This window comes from Oncorhynchus tshawytscha, linkage group LG03 (genome assembly GCF_018296145.1).
Source record: "Oncorhynchus tshawytscha isolate Ot180627B linkage group LG03, Otsh_v2.0, whole genome shotgun sequence".
Taxonomy (NCBI): Eukaryota; Metazoa; Chordata; class Actinopteri; order Salmoniformes; family Salmonidae; genus Oncorhynchus; species Oncorhynchus tshawytscha.
Window position 1 is genome coordinate 28,756,179 of NC_056431.1, and position 24,564 is coordinate 28,780,742.

A 24,564-nucleotide genomic window follows, 5' to 3' on the forward strand; every position below is an offset into this window, starting at 1 on the left:
TTCTTCAAAACAGACAAAATCATGCTTGCAAGTTATTCTTCAAAACAGACAAAATCATTGGCTTGATGGTTCAAGAAGTACAGTCACAGTAGTGTGTTTCTGTCATATTTTTCCATTTGCCCTTATATATAGACAACCCCAGGACTATGTGCTGGAATGCACAAAAATGTATTTTTCCTCATGACACAAATGTTATTCTAGTCACATGCCCCACTGGCTTCTAACAAATTGCATTTAAAAGCTGTTCATTCTATACCCAAACATTTGATTATGGGTCGATGTAGGCTATAGAACAGTCATGGGATGGTTTTCAGTCACATACTTAAGCAGCATAAGATTCCTCTGCCATAAATTGAGCAGACCAGGTTTGAACAGGATGAACATGTCTACAATTTGTCAAGTACACTCTAGTCTACCTCCAGTGACATGAGCGCTCGACCACGAAGCCGCTGGAGTGCGCGCTCTTCTTGCAGAATAGCTGTGCAGTCAGGATTTTGGATGTATAAGCCTTCTTATTGAATATATACATTTAAAGAAAAAGTGAATCGGTAGGAAGCGATCATAAACTGATCAATGAATACGGTTTCAGAACTACTATGAACCGAACCTTTTGGGAAAAGCAGAGCGCACGGATGCAGGCGGCACTGGGTTGGCACCAATTATTTATATCCACACTGACTGATATACATTATTGTATATTTTGGAAGCCATAGAAATGCATTTATTAATGTCTATATTCGTTTGTGCCACATGTATTATATTACAAGCACCTCGATGCATACGTTCCATTGTATTATGTGGGCTGAACATAAAAACAAAACGTTTTTTTTTTTAATCTTCCAAGTATCATTTAAAGAAATGACTAATGTTACTGTCCCCACCACAACAACAAAATACTTAAATACATGTAATTTTGTTCTTAACGTTTAATTTAATACTATATTATTATAATATTAATAATTTAATACTGTAGAATTCCATTCATTCCTATGGAGGACTGCTGCTACTGGGGAGTGCCAATATGCCCCACCGTTGGCTTCAAAGCCTATCAATGGCCAATACATAGCATTAGCAATCCAGGGTTTATATACATCGTTGGTTGGCACTAGCTCAAGACTGAGGGATACCAGTAATGTAACTGACTTTACATTGACATAATCCTTACGAATGCTCTGAACCGTTTTTCAAGCTAAATTGTTTCGCAATATTAGATATGGCCCAAACAATCACAACAGAAATCACATTGATCGGATGCATTCTCCAAGATTAATGCCTTTTTACACTTCCGAAGTTACTGCAGAGTGAGTATAACCGACTACAGCTAAAGTAGTCAAAAGCATGCACCTGCTATGCACGCATATTGTTGTTGAACGTGCGCCAGTCGTTATAGCACTCGAAGAGTGTTGTGCAGTCAATAGTGGCTAAATGCAAAGCCTACTGTTTATAGGTTGGTCCATGCAAATAATGTTGCTATGGGTTGCTATGGAGATATTGCAGGACTTGGTGAAAATGAATTGCTTAATCCATTTAATAGGCATTTAGAAATCAATGTACTTAAATAAAATGTGTAATTTGCAGATGTCTTTATCGTCATGATATAAGGCCTGGCCTATTGCCCTGTATTGTGTGGTGGTTTTGCTGTCGCCGAGGCTCAGATGTGAGGGGAGCGCTCACCGTCTGCCACTCGTTTCCATTGGAACAGACAAAGGCTCCGAGGGCTGGCGGAGAATGCCGAGCTCAGGCCGGAAGATGTCTCTTTCTAATGTTTGGAAGATTAAATAGCATATCGCCATGCAGCATAGGACTGTTGTGACAGACTGATGAAGCCGATAGTGGTTTGCGGGAGGACACAGGCGCCACGCGGCGATTGATAAGAGTATGTGGGGTTCTGGTTTCGCCTCGTCCCGACCTTGTGTGGTTGAACTCGGGCGGAATCACAGTGTGCCCTTGGGGATATGTGGTTCCGACGAGCCTCACTCTCTTTATGGCTATATCGTCGCAATCCCTTTACGGGACTACGGTGGGATCATGTCGGGATTGGGGTCGGATTCCTGGTGGAAGAAGACCATCTATATCACCGGCGGTGCCCTCCTCGCCGCTGCTGCCTATCTATTACATGAGCTGCTCGCCATCAGGTAGGCTATACAATGGCAAACAAATATGCTATACAATGGCTATACAATGGCAAACAAATATGCCACAAATGACAACGGTATTGGTTCACATGATCACATGTGTTTTGCGTAGGCCTAATATACAATATTCACAATAATGATCTAAAATGATAAACGCCTTTCATACCCTCTGGGATGGGCTGGGTGTGCGCGCTTGCTGTCACCTCTGATCAGCTGCTCTTGACAGATCTCTGAATAACAGAATATTGCTGTCGTTTGTTCACATTTGTTCATGTATTCGCGGAATCATTTGTTCTTGCACTGTGGGCTAGATTGTACAGCTCTTTGATGATCTCGTTCCCAAGGAGGCAAGGACAGGTGATGGGAAAAAAATAGTGGAAAGTGGAAAATCACGCGTCAGGTCTTGTGCCATGTCTTGAGCGTAAAATATGAATTTCTCTAGCGCTGCAGCAATGGTGTCAGAATGTTTAGTGGAAGCGGACGTTTTGTAGCCTACTGTTGAATGAAATGCGTCTGGTTTAATCTCTGAGAGGGAAGATTAATCCAGGCCTATTGTTAACGTAATGAATGGCGCTACTGTCCCCACGCAGTCCTCAGTCAAGCATTTAGGCCTATGGTACATTAGGCCTATGGTACATTCGGTAACGGTGGCTCCATATAATCTGTCACACACTCTAAAAGGACTAGCTTTTGCATTTCCTCATTTGGAACCATTTGTTGAATCACTTCGCATACGCCCACTACTGTCATACTTCTACCATAGAAAACTACATGTTGACAGTAAATCTACAGCATGTGTGTTATTCTATGCCACCCCTTTTGAGTGCTTCTTCTCAAAGGGACCCCCTGTAATCTAGGCCTAAATACAATAGTGTTTCTTCGACACGGTCCAGAATTTCCGCACCATTAGAAAAATGGACTGAGACGTCGCCTTTCGACCGTTTCGATGGTTTCAGCACCATGGACAGCGACATTTTGTGGGAATGTGAGTTGTTTATCCGGTCGTAGACTGTCCTGCGCAAGACTATTGTTACCGAAGACCTAGCCTATACATTTCATTAGCCAAAGTAGGCTATCATGTATATACATGTCCTATTTATTTCCAGAAATGAATTTTAATTTCAAGGTGTTACAAAATGCCTGATGATGTAACTGACTTTATATGGAGTCCATTCCTGCTCTCTTGGACATGATATGTGGCTATAATTCATCAAATGAATTTAGGTAAGAACTAGAGTCATTGCAATACAGCACGCCCCTGTACTGTAGGCTGTTTAATTATTGAAGCCTAAAGAGATGTCAGTGTCAGTCACCCACACCCTCCGTTTATAAACTGTGGGGTAGAAATGTGAGGACTCTATCAGATGTTCACAAGCACAATTAACCTCCTAGGCCTTGATTTCAAGGGTAGTAGAGGATTGAAATAGAAGTTCAGGCAAATCCTAGAGTTTCTTCTGCTGTAGTTCCATTGAATACCATGGAGTCAGTAGTATGATGAGGACTTTACCCTCTCAATATCTATCTCATGATCTTAAAATGGTGTATTGTATCTGTGTGTACTTGTGTTTAGATGGGTGACTTGAATATAGTGAGGTGACAGGTTGTTCTAGGGCCATTCAACAGTAACAGAATTACACTTTGACTTAGATTTGTCAACATTTATTTCACAATTTATGCCAACCCAAAACATTTGATTTTTAAAGTGTAATAAACCATACAACTCTATATGCACAAAGACTACTTTGAACAATTTACACAGAAGATTTCACAAACTCACATTTACTGGAAGAGCTGTGCAGATGCAAAGTTTTGTAACAGAAAAAATCTTCCTCAGTTTTTAATGCGACCATGTCTTCCAAAAACTGTTCATTTATCTTAATTCTGAGCAGATATTTATCTGCAGAAAGAATGGGGTGTCAGCTATGACATGACACCTTGAGTTAGAATTGTGGATATGAATATGATTATTTTCATGGTGGTGTATCCTGAAAAGGTAAACAAATGTAGAAATATGCATTATTCTTCTTTTGCATATTTGGGTATTATTCTACACAGTGGATATTATTGTATTGAGCTCCACCCCTCCCAAACAAGACCACATTTGGTTGGTTCGAAACAGACCGAAACTAAAACAATCATAGACATCAATGCTTCACAAGTTTGGACATCATAGTAGAGCACATTACAGTAGAGTTCAGCACAGTACTGTACAGTACACCAAACCTGTGAAACATAAACATCTTTGATTGGTTCAGATTTGGTCTGGCCAGGACGGACTGGGAAGGCAGGCAGTCTGCTTATCGGTCCGCTTGTCATGGACAGATTTTGACAGGAGTAAACCTTCTCGCTTCGCCTCTTCCTCTCTGATTTGACCAACAGGGGACGGAAAGGGAAAAACAGTTATGAGCTGAACATAACAGTATGCCAGTGGAAGGTAGGACAGTAGCAGGTGACCCAAGTGTGATGTGACTTGTATGATTTCCCATTTTAGCCAATTCAATTGCAGTAATTCTGTTACTAATTTTGCAGTAATTCCGGTACCGATTTGGTAACAGAATTATGAGTTTTAATTACTTAATTCATAGACCAACTTGATATCAGTAAAAACACTATAACTACTTGGTAGGTGTACATTTACTTGTTACTTCTGTGAAATGTCATTATCCTCCCTCTTGATGAAGAGAAATTAGGAAACATCTTAAAGATATATGGGTTTTTGGTAATAGAATGTATAGATGCCTTAATTAAAAAATATATAGACTCTTCACTTTTATTTGACACACAATTTGACATGCTTCTATGAACTTCACATGTTGGTGCTCATTGGCCTTTGTATGGAAATGCCCTGTGTAACACAGTGCTCAGGGAATTGAAGAATAGTTCCTCTCGCTGCTATGTCACCATGCTATAATATGCACCAGGTGAGACCCTATCCTCCCAGTCAGATTACTAAGAGCCAGAAACAGCGCTGTAACTAGTCTTACTCTCTCCTCTCTGATCTCCAATTAGGGTCGAGGTATGATATTGTTCTCAAAACCACAAACTGACCTGGGAATAGCTGTACTGTTGGCACAGAAACTTTGGATCACTTTTGAAGTGGCTGCCACAGAGATAACAATTGTTTTCAAGTATTTTATCTCATGGGGGCTCCCACCTGTGTAGTTTTCTGTTGCCTCAGTATAGCACACCTTTTCAGCTGGCATTTTTTCTCCCCGGGTGTTTTCCAGGAAGGAGCAAGAGTTGGACTCTAAAGATGCCATCATCCTCCATCAGTTCTCAAGGCCAAACACAGGGGTCCCCAGCCTCTCACCATTCTGCCTCAAGATGGAGACCTACCTACGCATGGTTGACCTGCCCTATCAGGTACAATAGTCTGTGTATGATAAAGTAGAACTTGAAAAGTACTGGTTTCCTGCACACAGATTAAGCCTACCTTCTTGGACTTAAAAGCACTTTAAATGGAAATTCTACTTATGCATGTTGTTTTATGTCCAGGGATTAATCTGAGTCTGGTAAACCAGTCCTACATATTCGAATACAACTAGAGTTTGTCAATTTCCCAGTGCTGAACCCCATTCTGTTCTCCCCCTTGCAGAACTACTTTGATGGGAAGCTCTCTCCACAGGGCAAGATGCCATGGATTGAGTATAACCGGCAGCAGGTGTCGGGGTCAGAGTTCATCATTGACTTCCTGGAAGAGAAGCTGGGCGTCAACCTCAACAAGAACCTCAGTCCCCAGGAAAGAGCCGTGTCCTGGGCTGTCACCAAGATGGTGGAGGAGCACCTCTACTGGTGACTCAGTCAATTAATATACCCACGGGTCCTCCAAAGCTACATTGGTGACTCCGTATGTCACAGCCATTCCCAAATTGCTCCCTACCCTCCCCCTTGGCCATTAACCCTTGATGTTAGCATGTCTGAAGAGTTTAGATAGGTACACTAGATATACAAATGTATGTGGACACCCCTTCAAATTAGTGGATTCAGCTATTTCAGCCACACCTGTTGCTGACAGGTGTATAAAATCGAGCACACTGCCATGCAATCTCCATAGCAAAATATTGGCAACAGAATGGCCTCACTGAAGAGCTCAGTGAATTTCAACATGGCACCGTCATAGGATGCCACCTTTCTAACAAGTCAGTTTGTCAAATGTCTGCCCTGCTAGAGCTGCACCCGGTCAACTGTAAGTGCTCTTATTGTGAAGTGGAAACGACTTGAAACAACGACAGCTCAGCCGTGATGCGGTAGGCAACACAAGCTCACAGAACAGGGCTGCGAAGTCCTGAAGCGCGCGTAAAAAGAACGTCTTTCCTGCGTTGCAACGCTCACTCCTGAGTTCCAAACTGCCTCTGAAAGCAACGTCAGCACAAGAACTGTTCGTCAGACGCTTCATGAAAAGGTATTCCATGGCCGAGCAGCCGCACACAAGCCTAAGAACACCATGCGCAATGCAAAGCGTTGGTTGGTGTGGTGTAAAGCTCCCCGCCATTGGACTGGAGCAGTGGAAAGGAGTTCTCTGGAGTGATGAATCACCCTTCACCATCTGGCAGTCCGACAGACGAATCTGGGTTTGGCAGATGCCAGGAGAACGCTACCTGCCCCAATGCATAGTGCTAGCTATAAAGTTTGGTGGAGGAGGAATAATGGTCTGGGGCTGTTTTTCATAGTTTGGGCAAGGCCCCTTAGTTCCAGTGAAGCGAAATCTTACCGCTACACCATTCAATGACAATTTAGGCGATTCTGTGCTTCCAACTTTGTGGCAATAGTTTGGGGAGGCCCTTTCCTGTTTCAGCATGACAATGCCCCCGTGCACAAAGCGAGGCCCATGCAAAAATGGTTTGCTGAGATTGGTGTGGAAGAGCTTGACTAGCCTGCACAAAGCCCTGACCTCAACCCCATTGAACACCTTTGGGATGAATTGGAACGCCGACTGCGACCCAGGCATAATCACCCAACATCAGTGCCCGACCTCACTAATGCTCTTGTGACTGAATGGAAGCAAGTCCCCGCAGCAATGTTCCAACATCTAGTGGAAAACCTTTCTAGGAGACTGAAGGCTTTTATAGCAGCAAATGGGGGGGAACAACTCCTCATTAATACCCATGATTTTGGAATGAGATGTTCGACGAGCAGGTGTCCACATACTCTTGGTCATGAAGTGTAGACGCAGGGTAGTGGTGAGGTTTCCACCATATTGCTTCCACCGTACAGATGGGAAGAGATTGAAGGGTTAGGGCCAAGGGGAGGGTTGGGAATGAATTGGGACTGGCTAAGCTCGCTCACTCTAGTGTTCCCAAGTGGTCATCCACACAGCTACATTACCGATCTACTTACAGTATATAGAAGGGTGGGACTACACATTATTGGTGAGTCACTGCTGGGCATCTGTACTGGTGAGGCTTCTGCTGGGAAGTCACTGATCTGCATTCCAAATGGCACCCTATTCCTGATATAGTGCACTACTTTGTAAGGAACAGGGTGCCATTTTGGACGCAGGCTGAGCCTTTCCCGGTTGGGGCCCAGGGAAAGGTAGTCGGATGAATGACACATCTACAAACATTTGTGTCTGAGCATGAATGTCAAAGAAAAGAGGGCATACTTGCTCATCAAGCTCTTTTATACAATATTTACAGGGCGAGAAATCAGTCGGTAACATGTTTCTGTGCATCAGATCTTGTGAATCTCATTCAGAACCAGAGACATGAATTGGAGGGGGTTCCATAATATTGCTCTGCAGCTGTCGAGTAAGGGGTCATTCATATAACTCTCATTTCCACTCCCTTTCCCTTGCTCTCTGTTTTCCTCCTGTCTTCTTTTCCCCTTATCACCTCCTTCTCTACTCTCTCTCCTCTTTCCCCCTCCCTCTCACAGGCTGTGTTTACTATTGATTACATTATTAATGGCTGTGCAGGACTATGGGGCTGCTTGTTACTCTGTTTGGCCAGCTGAGGTTAGCAGCATGGGTCACAGCGTGCTGAGATCATATACAGCTCTTCAGGCCCATAAATTAGCATGATTGATGTTGCTATGACAACACGAAGAGGAAGGCTGCTCTGTGACGGAGATATGCCTCAGGGCCCAGATTCATAAAACCTCCTTAATTATAGACTTATGAAGAAAGTTAAGCAACGTTGATATTCCTCAAAGGTTATTGGACATTTATTGCTCTATTTCTTATGTTTCTCCTTAAGCAAAAAGTTAAGAAGAAATTAGATGATTGAAAATATAATTTGGGGATTTGTTCTTAATTCCAAGAAAGCTAAACCCTTAAATTCAGGGCAGTGAGAGACTAAACTCATGAAAGCAATTGAACATGTTTAATTCACTCACTTATTTTAAACCCAAGAACATCTTAGAACAGTATTCTCTGTAGGAAATATGTTAACATGATTGCCATTAATAGCTCGCTAAATCGGTTGCCTAGCAACAAACATCTTAAGAAGATTCGTCAGAAGATATTTGACAAGTTTGTAAGAAAATCTTGAAACCTAAAGATATTGTTGAGGAATTTCACTTACGAATTAACTTATGAACTTCTTCTTCTTTTTTTCTTAAGAAGCTTTTGCGTAAGAGGTGTTTTGTGAATCTGGGCCCTGGTCTGGGAGATTGTGCTGTTAGTTCACAATGTACGTGTACTGTGTATTAAGTTCAGTGTCTGGTTTAGTAAAGATTGTCATTTGTCTTCCATTCCTATTGTGTAGAGCTCTAGTTGTCATAAGTCAGAGCACTGTTTAATGATATTGAAATAGATATACGATTTGATCTAAGGTTTATCTCGGGTTTGTCTGGTTTAGCCCCTGAAGCAAATTTCCCCTCAGATCCTTTTCAAGACAGCTCAATCTTTTTTTTTGTCTAGAGAGCTGACTGTTAATTATCACAATACATTCATTGCTTTTGTCCTGATAATTGAAGGCTTACTATTAATTCAAAATGTCTCTGAAATGCCTTTAAACAGCTTAGAAAATTCCAGAAAATAATGTCATGGCTTCAGTCAATTGGAGGTGTACCTGTGAATGTATTTCAAGGCCTACCTTGAAACTCACTGCCTCTTAGCTTGACATCATGGGAAAATACTAAAGAAATCAGCCAAGGCCTCAGAAAAAAAAATGTAGACCTCCACAAGTCTGGTTCATCCTTGGAAGCAATTTCCAAACGCCTGAAGGTACCACGTTCATCTGTACAAACAACAGTATGCAAGTATAAACACCATGGGACCACACAGCTGTCATACCGCTCAGGAAGGAGACGCGTTCTGTCTCCTAAAGATGAACTTACTTTGGTGCGAAAAGTGCAAATCAATCTCAGAACAACAGCAAAGGACCATAACGGACCCTCCACCTCCAAATCAATCCCACTCCAGAGTACAGGCCTCTGTGTAATGCTTATTCATCCAACGATAAATGCGAATCCGACCATCACCCCTGGTGAGACAAAACCGCAACTCGTAAGTGAAGAGCACTTTTTGCCAGTCCTGTCTGGTCCAGTGACGGTGGGTTTGTGCCCATAGGTCACGTTGTTGCCAGTGATGTCTGGTGAGGACCTGCCTTACAACAGGCCTACAAGCCCCAGTCCAGCCTCTCTCAGCCTATTGCGGACAGTCTGAGCAGTGATGGAGGGATTGTGCGTTCCTGGTGTAACTCGGGCAGTTGTTGTTGCCATCCTATTCCTGTCCCGCAGGTGTGATGTTCGGATGTACCGATGCTGTGCAGGTGTTGTTACATGTGGTCTGCCACTGTGAGAACGATCAGCTGTCTGTCCTGTCTCCTTGTAACGCTGTCTTGGACGTCTCACAGTACGGACATTGCAATTTATTGCCCTGGCCACATCTGCAGTCCTCATGCCTCCTTGCAGCATGCCTAAGGCACGGTCATGCAGATGAGCAGAGAACCTGGGCATCTTTCTTTTGGTGTTTTTCAGAGTCAGTAGAAAGATTAACATTAACAATGTCTACACTGTAATTCTGATCAACTTGATGTTATTTTAATGGACAATAAATGTGCTTTTCTTTCAAAAACAAGGACATTTCTAAGTGACCGCAAACTTTTGAACGTTAGTCTGTGTGTATGTATGTACCTTCGGGCAAAAAAGTATTTAGTCAGCCACCAATTGTGCAAGTTCTCCCTCTTAAAAAGATGAGAGAGGCCTGTAATTGTCATCATAGGTACACTTCAACTATGACAGACAAAATGAAGAAAAAAAATCCAGAAAATCACATTGTATTTTTAATGAATTTATTTGCAAATTATGGTGGAAAATAAGTATTTAGAAGTATTTAGTATTTATATATATATAGACTGGAAATTATGCAATTACGTTGACAATTACATTGACAATTATGTTGATGGAACCTACAATCTATCTGCATTTAAAGCAGTTATTGAGACCGTTATCCCGTACTTTCTCTCAGCTGCCTGTCTCCCTGCCACCCTGTTTTACTGCCTACTGGGCTGCTAGAGGCCTACAACACAGTGTATATCAGGCAGCCGGGATTCACCTGCTCAGTCTGTCATGGAAAGAGCAGGTGATCCTAATGTTTTGTACACACAGTGTATGTGTTTCCATATGATTGTACTATACTACCCCTGGGATAATAACCTGTATTATGCTTGTCTAACTATACAAGACGATAGCTTACTGGCAGTCGACAACCTGTCTGTGTGTTTCTATATAAGACTGTACTATAACCTGTATATTTGTGTTTCTAAACAGGACAATCGCCTATTGCCAGTGGGTAGACAACCTGGAGGAGACCCAGAAGATGCTGTCAGTCACTGGTCCTCTCGGTGACATGCTAAAGTGGATCCTCAGCCACCTGAACAGCAGCATGGTGCAAAGGGAGATGTACGGCCATGGCATCGGACGCTTCTCCAAGGAGGACGTCTACAAGCTGATGGAGAAGGACATGCGCACGCTGGCCGAACTGCTCGGTATGTATGGAGGGGTACAGGTGGATGGGAGGGTAGGAGTAGACAGAGGGTTAATCCCAAATCAACCTATAAGCACTACCCTTAGGCCTAGGCACTTGCGTAGATATGAGAGGATCGGACAGGTGTAAGCAATCTAGCGAAAATTCTACCTGGTCCATCAGAGTGCAAAATGGAGCAACAACCATATTGCTTACAGCGATCCAATCCTCTCAGATCTACACAAAAACCCAGGTGGTAGGGACTAGGGGTTGATTTGAGATTCAGGGAGAGACTAGGGGCAATTGAAGAACAACTGATGATGTAGCCAATTTCTCAACGCTCTCACAGTATTGTCAGTGTTGAGGAATTGGCTACTGATGGAGATATGAGGAACAATGGGAAAGGAAGGCTTTCTAATCATCTGGTATCAATTATAACATGGGGTCAGTTGAAGTTCACTGTAAGATTGACTTTGTTGTGGGGTATGTCCTTTATGCAGAGCTCCATTTTACCCTCTTCCACTCTCTAGTGGTGAGACACTGCATATGCACTGTGCTTCCAACTACATTATGTGTTTCAAATGTATTTTAGTCGGGAAAAGAGCAGAGAATGTCTATTGATTTTAGCATAAACTCTTTGCCAGACGGTAAACTGTAGTGTAATATGTGCAATCTGAATTTACTTTATAATGCTTTGAATATAAGTCCCCCCCCTTCCCTCCCCCTCCCCATGCACCAACAACCAACAAAATTAACAAAAGAGAGACAAAGGAAAACAACAATGCAAAAAAACAAAGGCAATTTTTAAACAATGGATGAGCTTTTCTTCCTAATCTACTTGTGAACTATTTAGGGTTCAAGTAAAACTTTTGAATAAGTGAAGTTATTATAGAGAGGTTTAGTGCTTTTATATTTCATAATCTCAACCCATCCAATTCATATTCATTATAGAGAGAGGCACGCTTTATCTTGTCTGGTTTAACGTCTCAGATAAAGTGAAATATTTTTTGCTCATATGATTTGAAAAACGAATCATCTGGAGTAGGCAGCGCCATAAGGAAGTGAGTCAACTGAGATATGACTAAAGAGTTAATCAGGGCCATTTTCACATAAATAGTTGCAGGATCTGGTCTATTTTTACAAGTTTTCTATTGAAATTCATTATAGAGAGCTCATTTTATATATTTTGTGAAATGAATACCAAGTATGTCTACTTCACCGTCAGCCCATTTTATAGGTAAACTGCAGAGTGATGTAAAAAAAAATATATATATTTTTTTAAGATCCAATACGTAATATAGTACATCATAATTAGGTTTTAGTCCAGAGAGTCCAGAAAAGTTATCTAGATCTTCAATGAGACATTGCAAAGATCGCACCCTTTTTTTCAATTTTGCCTAAAAATCTCAATATACTGTATATTCACAACTCAACTACTCCTATGCAGACTTGTCTACAGACAGACCACTCACCCACTCTCAATGACATACCCAAATCTAACTGCCTGTAGCTCCGCACCTGAAGCAAGGATATGCATATTCTTGATACCATTTGAAAGGAAACACGTAAGTTTGTGGAAATGTGAAATTCATGTAGGAGAATATGACACATTAGTTCTGGTAAAATATAATACATTGGGAAAAAAACATGTTTTTTTTGGTTTGTTGTTCCATCACCTTTGAAATGCAAGAGAAAGGCCAATACATGACTTAAGAATCTAGGCGCAATTTAGATTTTGGCCACTAGATGGCACCAGTGTATGTGCAAAGTTAGACTGACTCAATGAACCATTGCATTTCTGTTCAAAATGTTGTATCAATACTGCTCATATGTGCCTAATTGGTTTATCAATACATTTAAGTTCATAACTGTGCACTCTCCTCAAACACTAGCATGGTATTATTTCACTGTAATAGCTACTGTAAATTGGACAATTTAAGCTTTCTGCCCATATCAGATATGTTTATGTCCTGGGAAATGTTCTTGTTACTTACAACCGCATGCTAATCACATTAGCCTACGTTAGCTCAACCGTCCCGCGGGGGCAAAACCAATCCTGTAGAGGTTACTATGAAACTTGGATGTAGAGTGAGTTTCCTGTAAACAGCATATGTTATATTTATTTTCCTTAAGCCACGTAAAGACGGATCTTTTTAAAAATAATTTTAGAATTATAACTGACTATACTTATTTCACCCCTTACCATAACTAGATACTATTCTCAGTCTAAATTGACCATAATTAGTGCCTGTAAAGTTACTGCCGTAAGAGGTATTATGATGGTCAAAATTTGAGATTTCAAATGTCTGATATTTAATAATAATAATAATAATAATTGTTTTATTCCCTTGCCTGTTTGCCTGTGAGCCAATGCCACAGATGTTAGAAAATGTTGTACAAATATTGTGCGTAGTAAATCTGAGTAGGTTGATGTGTATGATATTGGATGTGATTTAGTGAGAGTGTGTAGGATGTCTGGATAAGAGTACAACTATCAAGTGTGATGTCTAAATAAATAATAACCCAGCCAATTTGCATGGTTGAGTGTCTGTGTGTAACATGAAATGAGTATAGCCTTAATATTCAAGATGATAACTGTAGTCCATATCGTATCACCATCATAGTGTCATCGTAATTACCTCCAACAGAATTTTCATAGAAACACATCCCAGCATTTCCATAGCACTTGACGTTTCACATGATCATGAGAGAGACCTTGCATTACTATAGAGACGGCTTCACTACTGTACAAATGTATCCCATACAATATGTTGTTATTATTTCCCAATGTCCCTGTTCTGATACCTTCCCCTTGCTTGTTGTAAACATAGATAAACATGTAGACAAAGACATAGAAAAGATAGATTAAAAAAACATATTAAATTATAGAAAAGTTCTCGACAATAGTGAGAGGTAGAGAGAGAGAGAGATCAAGTGTGTGTGTGTTCATATCAACTTCATAGTTCTCAGATATTTTTACAGTTCCCATACTTTTTTTTCTTCGTAACCTGACATCCCCGTAGAATTTAGTACAGCCACGGTGTTATGGAGCTGTCTCGGAAGAGCTGTCCGGAAGAGCTGTTACTACTCTATAAAGTGTGTATCCCCAATGAGAAGGCACGCTTACCCCTCTTCCGCCTCTGCTCTGTACAGGATACAGCCTCTTCGGACGTTCGTTTATCTCCCGGGGAAATTGGTCATAGAGCCCGAATTTGGTCCATTTAAGCTCCCTTTCCCTGCTTTTGATCAGCTCATTTTGTTGGTGGTGTTCAAATTTTTCGATGATAGGTCGGGGGACTCTTGGTCTTGTTGCTCCGAGTCTGTGCGCTTGGTGGAAAGACACCTTGTTGACACTCTCTCTCGAGAGGAAGTTTCAAGGCGGATTGCATGAACTCTGATCGCCCCCTCTGGATTATTGGATGGGTCCTCAGGAATCCCAGAAAATATTAGATTTTCGCTCATGCTGCGGCTTTGTATGTCTAGTTGCGACTCCCTCACCACCCTGTTTTCCCTGAGTAGACAATCCATGTTGGAATCGATAGTTACTTTGGCTGAGAGTGCCTTGTTCTCTCCTTGAAGTGTGAGAATTTCACTCTGGGTAAACTCCAAACTCCCACACAGCCCTGCTATCTCCTCACACAGTTTTTCAAGTGTTGCATGGATTCCAGCAAGAGCATTATCCTCTACATAAATGGTAAGTAAATCGTCCGTGTCTGTAGATTAATCTGTCTTTCTTTTTTTGTCGGGTTAAAATATTTTGTGAGTTAGCCGTATGTTGTTCCTCCGTAGCACAATGCTGTTGATACTCGTCGATTTCCCTCCGGATCTCCTTAGTATCCAGGTTGGCTCTGATCTGCAACCAGTTGTTTACAAATGTTTTAAACGCTGCGTCTTTCCCACGACGACAGAAGATGTAATCATTAGTTGCAAAATGCTCAATCCCACTTCCATACACAATTGTTTTCGCTGTTTTGTTTGTAATTTACAGGCTGCTCCGTGAAGAGTCTGAGGCACTCAGCAGGCTTTTCTTATCGTGTTCTCTTATAGTTGGCTGATGGTTGGTTTGATATATGTTACTGACCCCAGCTGTTCATCTGTCCTGCAGGAGATAAGAAGTACTTCATGGGACCTAAAATGTCGACAGTAGACGCTGCTGTGTTTGGTCACCTGGCCCAGGCCATGTGGACACTACCTGGCACACAACCTGAACAGCTCATCAAAGGTCAGTTCAATCTCTCAGCCTCTGTGAAATGTTTTACTCATACTCACAATACCAAAGCATCATAATTGATTGATTTTGAAAGTGTGCCTTGTGATTGTGTTACTGTTATGTTGTTATCGGGATTGTATAACACATTCTGTACCTAATGTATTATTCTATAGATTTAAAGGCAGGTGTAGAATAGGATGCAATGTCCTCCTTTTTTATCCAAGTGTACTTGCCTACTTCTTCCACTAGATGACAGTGAAAGACTGTAATGTGCAGTGTTGTTGCACATTTGCTCGTCATGGTTTCAGTCTTTAGAGAATGTTTGATCAGAGATCAAAGACCAGTCTTTTTTCATTTTCGAACTGTACAAAATCTGACAATCAAAGTTTGAATAGGAAATCAAAGGATACTCTGAGACGGATGTACATTTTCCTTGAGTACCGATGTTGGAACCTGTACTTCCTCTATTCCCTGTCCACTGTGTTTTAGGTGAGCTCGTCAACTTGGCCATGTTCTGTGAGCGCATGCGGAGAAAGTTCTGGCCTGAGTGGTTTGTGGACATAGAGGACCTGTGCTATGATGGAGCAGACACTGACAGCAGCGAGGGCTCTCCTACATGCCTGATGGACTTTGGCCTGTTCTCCCGGACAGACACCATGGAGGAGAGTGAAGCCTCTGACAAACACACACACTCACACACTCACTCCCCCAATACGGACCACTCGCTGTTCGACTCAGACGTGGGCACGTGCTCGGAGAACGAGCCGCAGCTCAAGTGTGACCCTCCTAGTCCTGACCCCCCTAATTCTGCCCCTTCCAACCCCAGTCCCAAACCTCCCAACCCTTGACCCATCCTCATCCAGTGAGGTGGGGTGGTTTTGGCTGAGGCGGTCAGACGGCCGGAACGTCAAACTAATCAGGGCGCTGCTATCTGGATTGGCATCATAGAGCTGCGGAACACAGAGGCACAGTTCTCGCTTCTGCTGCTGCCTCTCCCTCTCTTTCAGAGATCTGTGCTCACACATGGAGGCACAGTTATATTCCATGATGACTGAAAACTATATCCTAACAATGTAATATCAGTGCACTCAGACAAACTGGGTATTTGTATGCAGAGCGTATAAATCGAACCCCATGTTACATGCGTTGCATTATGATTTCCTCACCCCTAGTGATGGTGACATTGCCAACATGTCACAATCACAGACGTTGCCTTATTTGTTTCAGTTGTCCCAGGGTACAGGCTAGCGTGAAACATTTTGAGAGAGATTGTTGGTGGAAACAGGTGTGTCTGTCCATGGAATACAGGCAACACGGCTGTTTCTTAGAAATGTAACTGGTGAAAGAGAGACCATGATGATGGTGATGGTAGCAGAAACATGAAATCACTGGATTTTAGAGAACAGGGGTCAGTCATTTGCTAAGACTTGGACACATATTGTAGAGTGATATATATATATATATATATATATATATATATATATATATATATATATATATATATATATATATATATATATATGAGTCTGCTTACTATGGCGGTTGCTCTAGTCTGTGTCTTACTAACGGTGGGCTATTCTACTAGTAGTCCTATGGTTTGTGGCTTGCTGCTGAGCATCAGCCATAATCACTGGCCTTTCCATCAACCATTTGTGTCTAACTTCACTCTAGTAAAGGAGATTGGGATGCGCAAAAGGAACTGGAGAAGTAACACTCTTGTCCGAGTACACTTACCAGTACAGGCTGGTTGTAGACCCGACTCTTGTATCTCGCCACTAGAGGGTGCTCTATCTATACATTCATCCTGCTGTCTATTTAGCTCTATGGTCTCGAGTCCTGCAGTTTTTGCCACTTGGAATGTTAAAGGCCCAGGTGCAGTCAAAGCGTGACATTCCTGTGTTTTATACAGTTGAAGTCGGAAGTTTTCATACACTTGGGTTGGAGTCATTACTACTCGTTTTTCAACCACTCCACAAATTTCTTGATAACAAACTATAGTTTTGGCAAGTTGGTTAGGACATCTACTTTGTGCATGACACAAGTAATTTTTCCAACAATTGTTTACAGACAGATTATTTAACTTATAATTCACTGTATCACAATTCCAGTGGGTCAGAAGTTCACATACACTAAGTTGACTGTGCTTTCAAACAGCTTGGAAAATTCCAGAAAATGATGTTATGGCTTTAGAAGCTTCTGATAGGCTAGTTTACATAATTTGAGTCAATTGGAGGTGTACCTGTGGATGTATTTGAAGGCCTACCTTCATACTCAGTGCCTCTTTGCTTGACATCATGGGAAAATCAAAAGAAATCTTCCAAGACCTCAGACATTTCTTTTTTTACACCTCCACAAGTCTGGTTCATCCTTGGGAGCAATTTCCAGATGCCTAAAGGTACCATGTTCATCTGTAAAAACAATAGGATGCAAGTATAAACACCATGGGACCATGCAGCCGTCATACCGCTCAGGGAGGAGACTCATTCTCTCTCCTAGAGATGAACGCACTTTGGTGTGAAAAGTGCAAATCAATGGGGGCAAAGATGGTACTTTTTTGAGAAATGTCCCCTGGTCTGATAAAACAAAAATAGAACTGTTTGGCCATAATGACCATCGTTATGTTTGGAGGAAAAAGGGGGAGGCTTGCAAGCAACATCTCAAGACATCAGTCAGGAAGTTAAAGCTTGGTCGGAAATGGGTTTTCCAAATGGCCAATGACCCTAAACATACTTCCAAAGTTGTGGCAAAATGGCTTAAGGACAACAAAGTCAAGGTATTGGAGTGGCCATCACAAAGCCCTGACCTCAATCCCATAGAAAATTTGTGGGCAGAACTGAAAAAGCGTGCGCGAGCAAGGAGACCTACAAACCTGACTCAGTTACACCAGCTCTGTCAGGAGGAATGGGCCAACATTCACCCAACTTATTGTGGGAAGCTTATGGAAGGCTACCCGAAACGTTTGACCCAAGTTAAACAATTTAAAGGCAATGCTACCAAATACTAATTGAGTGAATGGAAACTTCTGACCCACTGGGAATGTGATGAAAGAAATAAAAGCTGAAATAAATAATTGTCCTACTATTATTCTGACATTTCACATTCTTAAAATAAAGTGGTGATCCTAACTGACCTAAGACAGGGAATATTTACTAGGATTAAATGTCAGGAATTGTGAAAAACTGAGTTTATATGTATTTGGCTAAGGTGTATGTAAACTTCCGACTTCAACTCTATATATTTCCACACTGAGGTTGGAATGATATTGTGAAAATGATGATAATACCCTTTTAATATAACAGCTGTTTGAAAAGACTGCCTGAAATGTCAGTCAGTTTTGGTGGGATGGAGTCAGACCAATAAGAATAGACCATTAGGAAATGGAGTTCCAAACCTGTCTGCCAATAACAGCTAGTTTTCAGTTTTCCTCTCCCACCCAGACCACTCCCAGACAGTCCTAGCTAAATTCTTGCTTGAGAATTCTCTCTTTGCTAAGACGCTGATTTTGTTTCTTGGTGGCCATTTGAATTGAAAACAATCACAGTAAGGTACTTAAATGTTACCCAGAAATTATTTGATATTGACATAAAAAAAACAGCTGCATTCGTTTTCACTTCAGTATTAACACCAAACTAATACAGAAAGTTACTGAAACAGAATGGAAAGGCCCATTTGTAGCAAGTAGTGTTAGCCTTTTATGTGTGTGTGTGTCCGTGTGTGTGAGAGAAAGAGACCGGAAAGATGATAGTGGGCTGTAATATGACTACATTACCAGGTATGGTATAAGCCGTAGTGCACAGAAATGATGAAGAGAGGGGTTGAATATGAATCGTGAATGCAGGTTTGATTTTTCTTTCTTTACTCAGAGAACTCACACTTATTTGAAAACAGCGCCAGCACTTTTTATTTTATTTGTGCTGAACTTAAGTTTGCAATGTTTTATCGTTTGTATCTTTATTGCTCCCAAGGAAAGATACATTTTTTGCAATATTTTTGTTGTCATGTTTAAAATGGGGAAAACTAACACACCTAGGACGCTGGGGATTGTCATGAGAAGATGGTAAGGTCAAATGAATGGAATGAGACATGTGCAGTATATCAATGACACAGGTCACTGGATGTCTGTGTAGTAGCTAGGCATTTAAGTTGGAATATTGATAGGTGTGTAATCAGGAGGAGCCTGAGAGAAGATCATATTTATTCGCATATTTATTCGCATTTATCCTCCCGATGATGAAACATAAAATTGCAAAACAATGTGGACCAAGACATGGATCTGTCTAAACCTTTTCTCAAGTGTCTTTTAATTACACTTTTTTGTGTCTGTAATTGAGAAAATATTTTTGAGGGAGTTTGATTGAATTGCGTTGTCCTATTGTTGAAAATACGATTTTTTTTTTTAGAAACATGGTTAGACCAGACCTTCAATGAGAGAACAGCAGAGGTGACGCTATCATATGGGGTAGAGCTGCCTCCAGAACCTGACTGATCCCAAAAAAACATCAACCTGCGTTATATTATTGGGATGTGTTTTTACCATTCTACATATGAGTAACTCATGGCAGTACGACCGCTTTGTCAAGCTATATTAGAACAATATATTTCCTGCTAGTGGAAACATTACATTGCGGGGAAATGTACGTAAGTGTGATAAACTCACTGTAACATACTGCCATGGATGTCCTATTATGATGACAATGATTACTCTCAATGATTCAATTAAACAATAGCTGTGACAATTTTTTTAAATTATATTTTTATGAGTTGTGTTACTGTGTGTCTGAACGTTGGTATTTTTTTACCGTAAATGTACTAAATTTGCGCATTCAGTATTTATAATAATTCATTTCACAATTATTTTCACCTCTAACATTATTTGCTTGTGTACATATATTAGCATTCTACATATTAGTGCCCTATATTATTTACTCTGCATTTATTGTGTGTGTGTTTAGCATGTGAGCCACAGTGTTTTCAATCAGGCTAACGAGTGGCAGGCATCCAGGCGCGGAGGCGGGCTGATTAAGGCTCTGCCAGGCGCTGGAGGCAAGGAGGCGAGAGGTGGAGGAGAGAAAGCTGGGGCTCGGAGAGAGGGGGCTGTGTGGTGGTGCTGGGCTGGGGGAGAGGGGAGAGAGGGCCACGGATCAGGAACCAGGATCCCCAGGGATGGAGCAGGTGTAGGCTGCGAGCGAGGCCTTTGGGCCCGAAGGAGCACACAGAGCTTAAAACAATATGCACAGCTCCTTTTTTAAATTTTCCTTTTCTGAAACACCCCACCTCTCTCACTGCCTCTCTTTCTTTCTATGTGCCCCCTCCTCTCTTTAATTTTCTCCCTCTCTCTCTCCTTGGCCCTCTCCCTCTCTCTCTCGCGCTTAACAGATCAGTGCTCCACAAAGAGGGATAAACACAGAGAGGAAAATTAAAAAGGGAACTCCCTTGGCACACCAAAACAAATTAGAGCAAACAAATTACACCGAGTCAACACACAAACACGGGAGCATCTGTGGCTCTGGACTGACTGAGGGGAGCTGGTGGCATCCTCAACCTCAGACACCACCACTACAGCCACCATACAGTACAGTACTGTACGCTCTCTCGAACCAACCCACACACTCTACACTCTCATCAGGTTACACTAACAAACTTTAACAGATTAACTCCAACTATCATATTTACAACAACAACAAACAAACAAAACAAAAAAAAAATATATATATATAGTTGGGTATGCCATGACAGTGCATTCACAACTACAGAATGAATCCAAGATTGTTAGCTCCGTATATTTAAGAGTAGGCCCATACACGTGACATATAAGACGTATGAGAAGTTAGATGTATGTTAGTATTTCAGAGAAAAAATGTGTATGTTTCAAAAAGTGGTTGTAGGAGTGAGTTGCACAATTTGTGCTTGAATCGTAAAGTGGGTGAATTCAAGTCCTAATATATGATACATATGTTACGAGATTTTATGATGATTTTTAAGTTAAAGTTCTGTCTGTACATTTCATTAACCATGGATAAATTCACTGTATATCAACATATTCAAACATATTGATCTGTTCCACTGTGAGTGTGAATGTGTGTGTTTTGATGGTTTTGGCTGGCCCTTCCCTTGGTTCTCTGGCAGTGGCAGTGACCAGTCCATCTGCCTTCCACTGTTTGTCTTGGGCCCTGGGGGACAAGGGCCACTGTGGCCTCCGGGCCAGCTGGTCATCCTCCAGAATCACCCCTTCTCTGCCAGGGGGGTCCCAGTGGGCCCCGATGGACCCCGGGACACGCCACAGTACCTCCACAACCAACAAAGTACACCCACAACCAGCCGCCCGCCGCATCCCCCACAGGCTCAGGTGTTCCCCACAATGCCTGGGTTCATGGGGACTTGACACCAACAGGTGGCGCTGTTTTCTTTACTAATTACAGCTTTATTTATTCATTGGCATGTGGAGGCTTCTAGATGACTTTGACCGCCCCACTCGTTCATGGGATAGGTGTGTGTGTGTGATAGGTGTGCGTGCGTGCGTGCATGTGTGTGTGTGCGTGCGTGTGTGCGTGCGTGCATGTACAGTAGCAGTCAGAAGTTTAGACACACCTAATCTTTCAAAGGTCTTTATTTTTTACTATTTTCTACATTGTAGAATAATAGTGAAGACATCAAAAATATGAAATAACACATATGGAACCATGTAGTAACCAAAAAAGTGTTAAAAAAAATATATATATATATTTTATATTTGAGATTCTTCAAATAGCCACCCTTTGCCTTGATGACAGCTTTGCACACTTTTGGCATTCCATCAACCAGCTTCTCCTGGAAGGCTTTTGCAACAGTCTTGAAGGAGTTACCGCATACACTGAGCAGTTGTTGGCTGCTTTTTCTTCACTCTTCAGTCCAACTCATCCCAAACCATCTCAATTGGGTTGAGATCAGGTGATTGTAGAGGCCAGGTCATCTGATGCAGCACTCCATCACTCTCCTTCTTGGTCAAATAGCCCTTACACAGTTTGGAGGTGTGTTGGGTCATTGTCCTGTTGAATTCCAAATAAATCACAGACAGTGTCAACAGCAAACCACCACCAAACCATCACACCTCCTCCGCCATACTTCACGGTGGCAACCACAAATGCAGAGATCATCCATTCACCTATTTCCCAAAGAAAATTGCAGTTGGAACCAAAAATCTCAAATTTGGACTCATCAGACCAAAGGACAGATTTCCACCGGTCTACTGTCCATTGCTCGTGTTTCTTGGTGTCCTTTAATAGTCATTTCTTTGCAGAAATTCGACTACGAAGTCGTGATTCACATAGTTTCCTCTGAACAGTTTTATTTTTTTATTTTTTTACGACAGAGCCTGGGCACGAACCCAGAGTCCTCTGAACAGTTGATGTGTCTGTTAATTGAGCTCTGTGAAGCATGTAGTTGGGCTGCAATTTCTGAGGCTGGTAACTCTAATGCACTTATCCTCTGCAGCAGAGGTAACTCTGGGTCTTCCTTTCCTGTGGCGGTCCTCATGAGAGCCAGTTTCATCATAGCGCTGGATGGTTTTTGTGACTGCACTTGAAGAAACTGTGTCTTAAAGTAAGAATGGACTGTCGTTCATCTTTGCTTATTTGAGCTATTCTTGCCATAATATGGACTTGGTCTTTTACCAAATAGGACTATCTTCTGTATACCACCCCTACCTTGTCACAATACAACTGATCGGCTCAAACACATTAAGAAGGAAAGCTGTCATCAAGGCAAAGGGTGGCTATTTTGAAGAATCTCAAATATAAAATATATTTTGATTTGTTTCACACTTTTGTGGTTACTACATCATTCCATATGTGTTATTTCAAAGTTTTGATTTATTCTCTATTATTCTACAATGTAAAAAAAATAAAGAAACACCCTTCAATGAGTAGGTGTGTCCAAACTTCTGACTGGTACTGCATGTGTGTGTGTGTGTGTTTATAAACAGTGCCCTCTGTAATTATTGGGACAGTGACAAATGATTTCTTCTTTTGTTTCTGTTCTCCAAAAGTTTGGATTTGAAATCAAACAATTACTATGAATCCCGACAGTCAGCTTTAATTTTAGGGTATTTTATTAGGTGAACCGTTTAGAAATTACAGCACTTTTTGTACATAGTCCCCCACTTTTAGGGGACCAAAAGTATTGGGAGAAATTCTCGTATGTGTATTAAAGTATTTGGTCCCATATTCATAGCAAGCAATGACTACATCATAGCACACAATGACTACATCATAGCACACAATGACTACATCATAGCACACAATGACTACATCATAGCACACAATGACTACATCATAGCACACAATGACTACATCATAGCACACAATGACTACATCATAGCACACAATGACTACACAAATGTGTTGGACGCATATTTGCTGTTTGTTTTGGTTGCATTTCAGATTACTATGTGTCTGGTTTCGCTTTTGCCATTTGTGCTCATGACTAAATGTGGCACTTGTACATATTGTATGAGCTATATGGAGTACCATAGAGGGTCTCCATACAACATAGTGTATGTAATGTTTTGAGTAAGCCCGTAGGTTTTTATTTACAGACGGTCATGGTAAACCTTAAGAGCATTTTGCCACTCTATGAGCCTTTCACACGTGGCTCTATTTATCAGCAGATCTAGTTGTTTCTCTATGTCACTTGGTCTGTGGGGATGTTTCAACCACTGATATACTTTGAGGTTAGTGACTCTAATGTTAACTTCTCCTCTGGGAGAAAGAGAAAGAGGGCAGAGAGAAAGTGGGAGAGCGAGAGAAAGAGGGAAGGAGAGAGAGAAAGAAAGAAAGCGAGAGACTAAGAGTTCAGGCCCCAGCGCAGAGCACAGATAGAGACACCACTATGGACCAGGCCCTATCATGGCTTCCCTTCTGTTGGCCCATAATCTCTCTCCCCACGCTGCACTCCCCTTCTCTTCTTCCCTCCATCCATCCTTCCTTTCCCCATGATGTTATCTTCTGCTGCTTATGCCCTAATACCCCAATTGTTGGGCTCTAACAACAATCATTAGCAATCCCAAACGAGACTGAGGGGCAAATTTAACAGCTTTTTTCTCATGTTTTTTCTCTCTTTTTTTCCTGAAGAGCAGAGGGATATTGGCAAAGCCTCTTTAAACTCTCTGGCTTTGTGGGGGATTATTTTTGTGCCGAGATCCTGGCGGGTGTTTCTGTTTTTTTCCTTCCTGGTTGTGGTGGCAGACACGCTAGGTAAACAGTTTGTGTCACACTCGATTGCGTTTTAGAAATTAAAAAATGAGGGAATGACAATGGGTCGGGGATGGGGACACT

General features: G+C 41.7%; 1 protein-coding gene across 1 annotated transcript; it reads left to right on the forward strand.

Annotated features, from left to right (window-relative positions):
- Positions 1-22: 22 nt before the first annotated feature.
- Positions 23-16,713, forward strand: LOC112232801 (failed axon connections homolog). The gene is made up of 6 exons (XM_024400031.2): positions 23-2,135; positions 5,363-5,498; positions 5,731-5,927; positions 10,848-11,065; positions 15,149-15,265; positions 15,743-16,713. The coding sequence occupies exons 1-6, from the start codon at positions 1,879-1,881 to the stop codon at positions 16,099-16,101; spliced, it is 1,284 nt and encodes a 427-aa protein (XP_024255799.1). The 5' UTR covers positions 23-1,878; the 3' UTR covers positions 16,102-16,713.
- Positions 16,714-24,564: the final 7,851 nt, after the last annotated feature.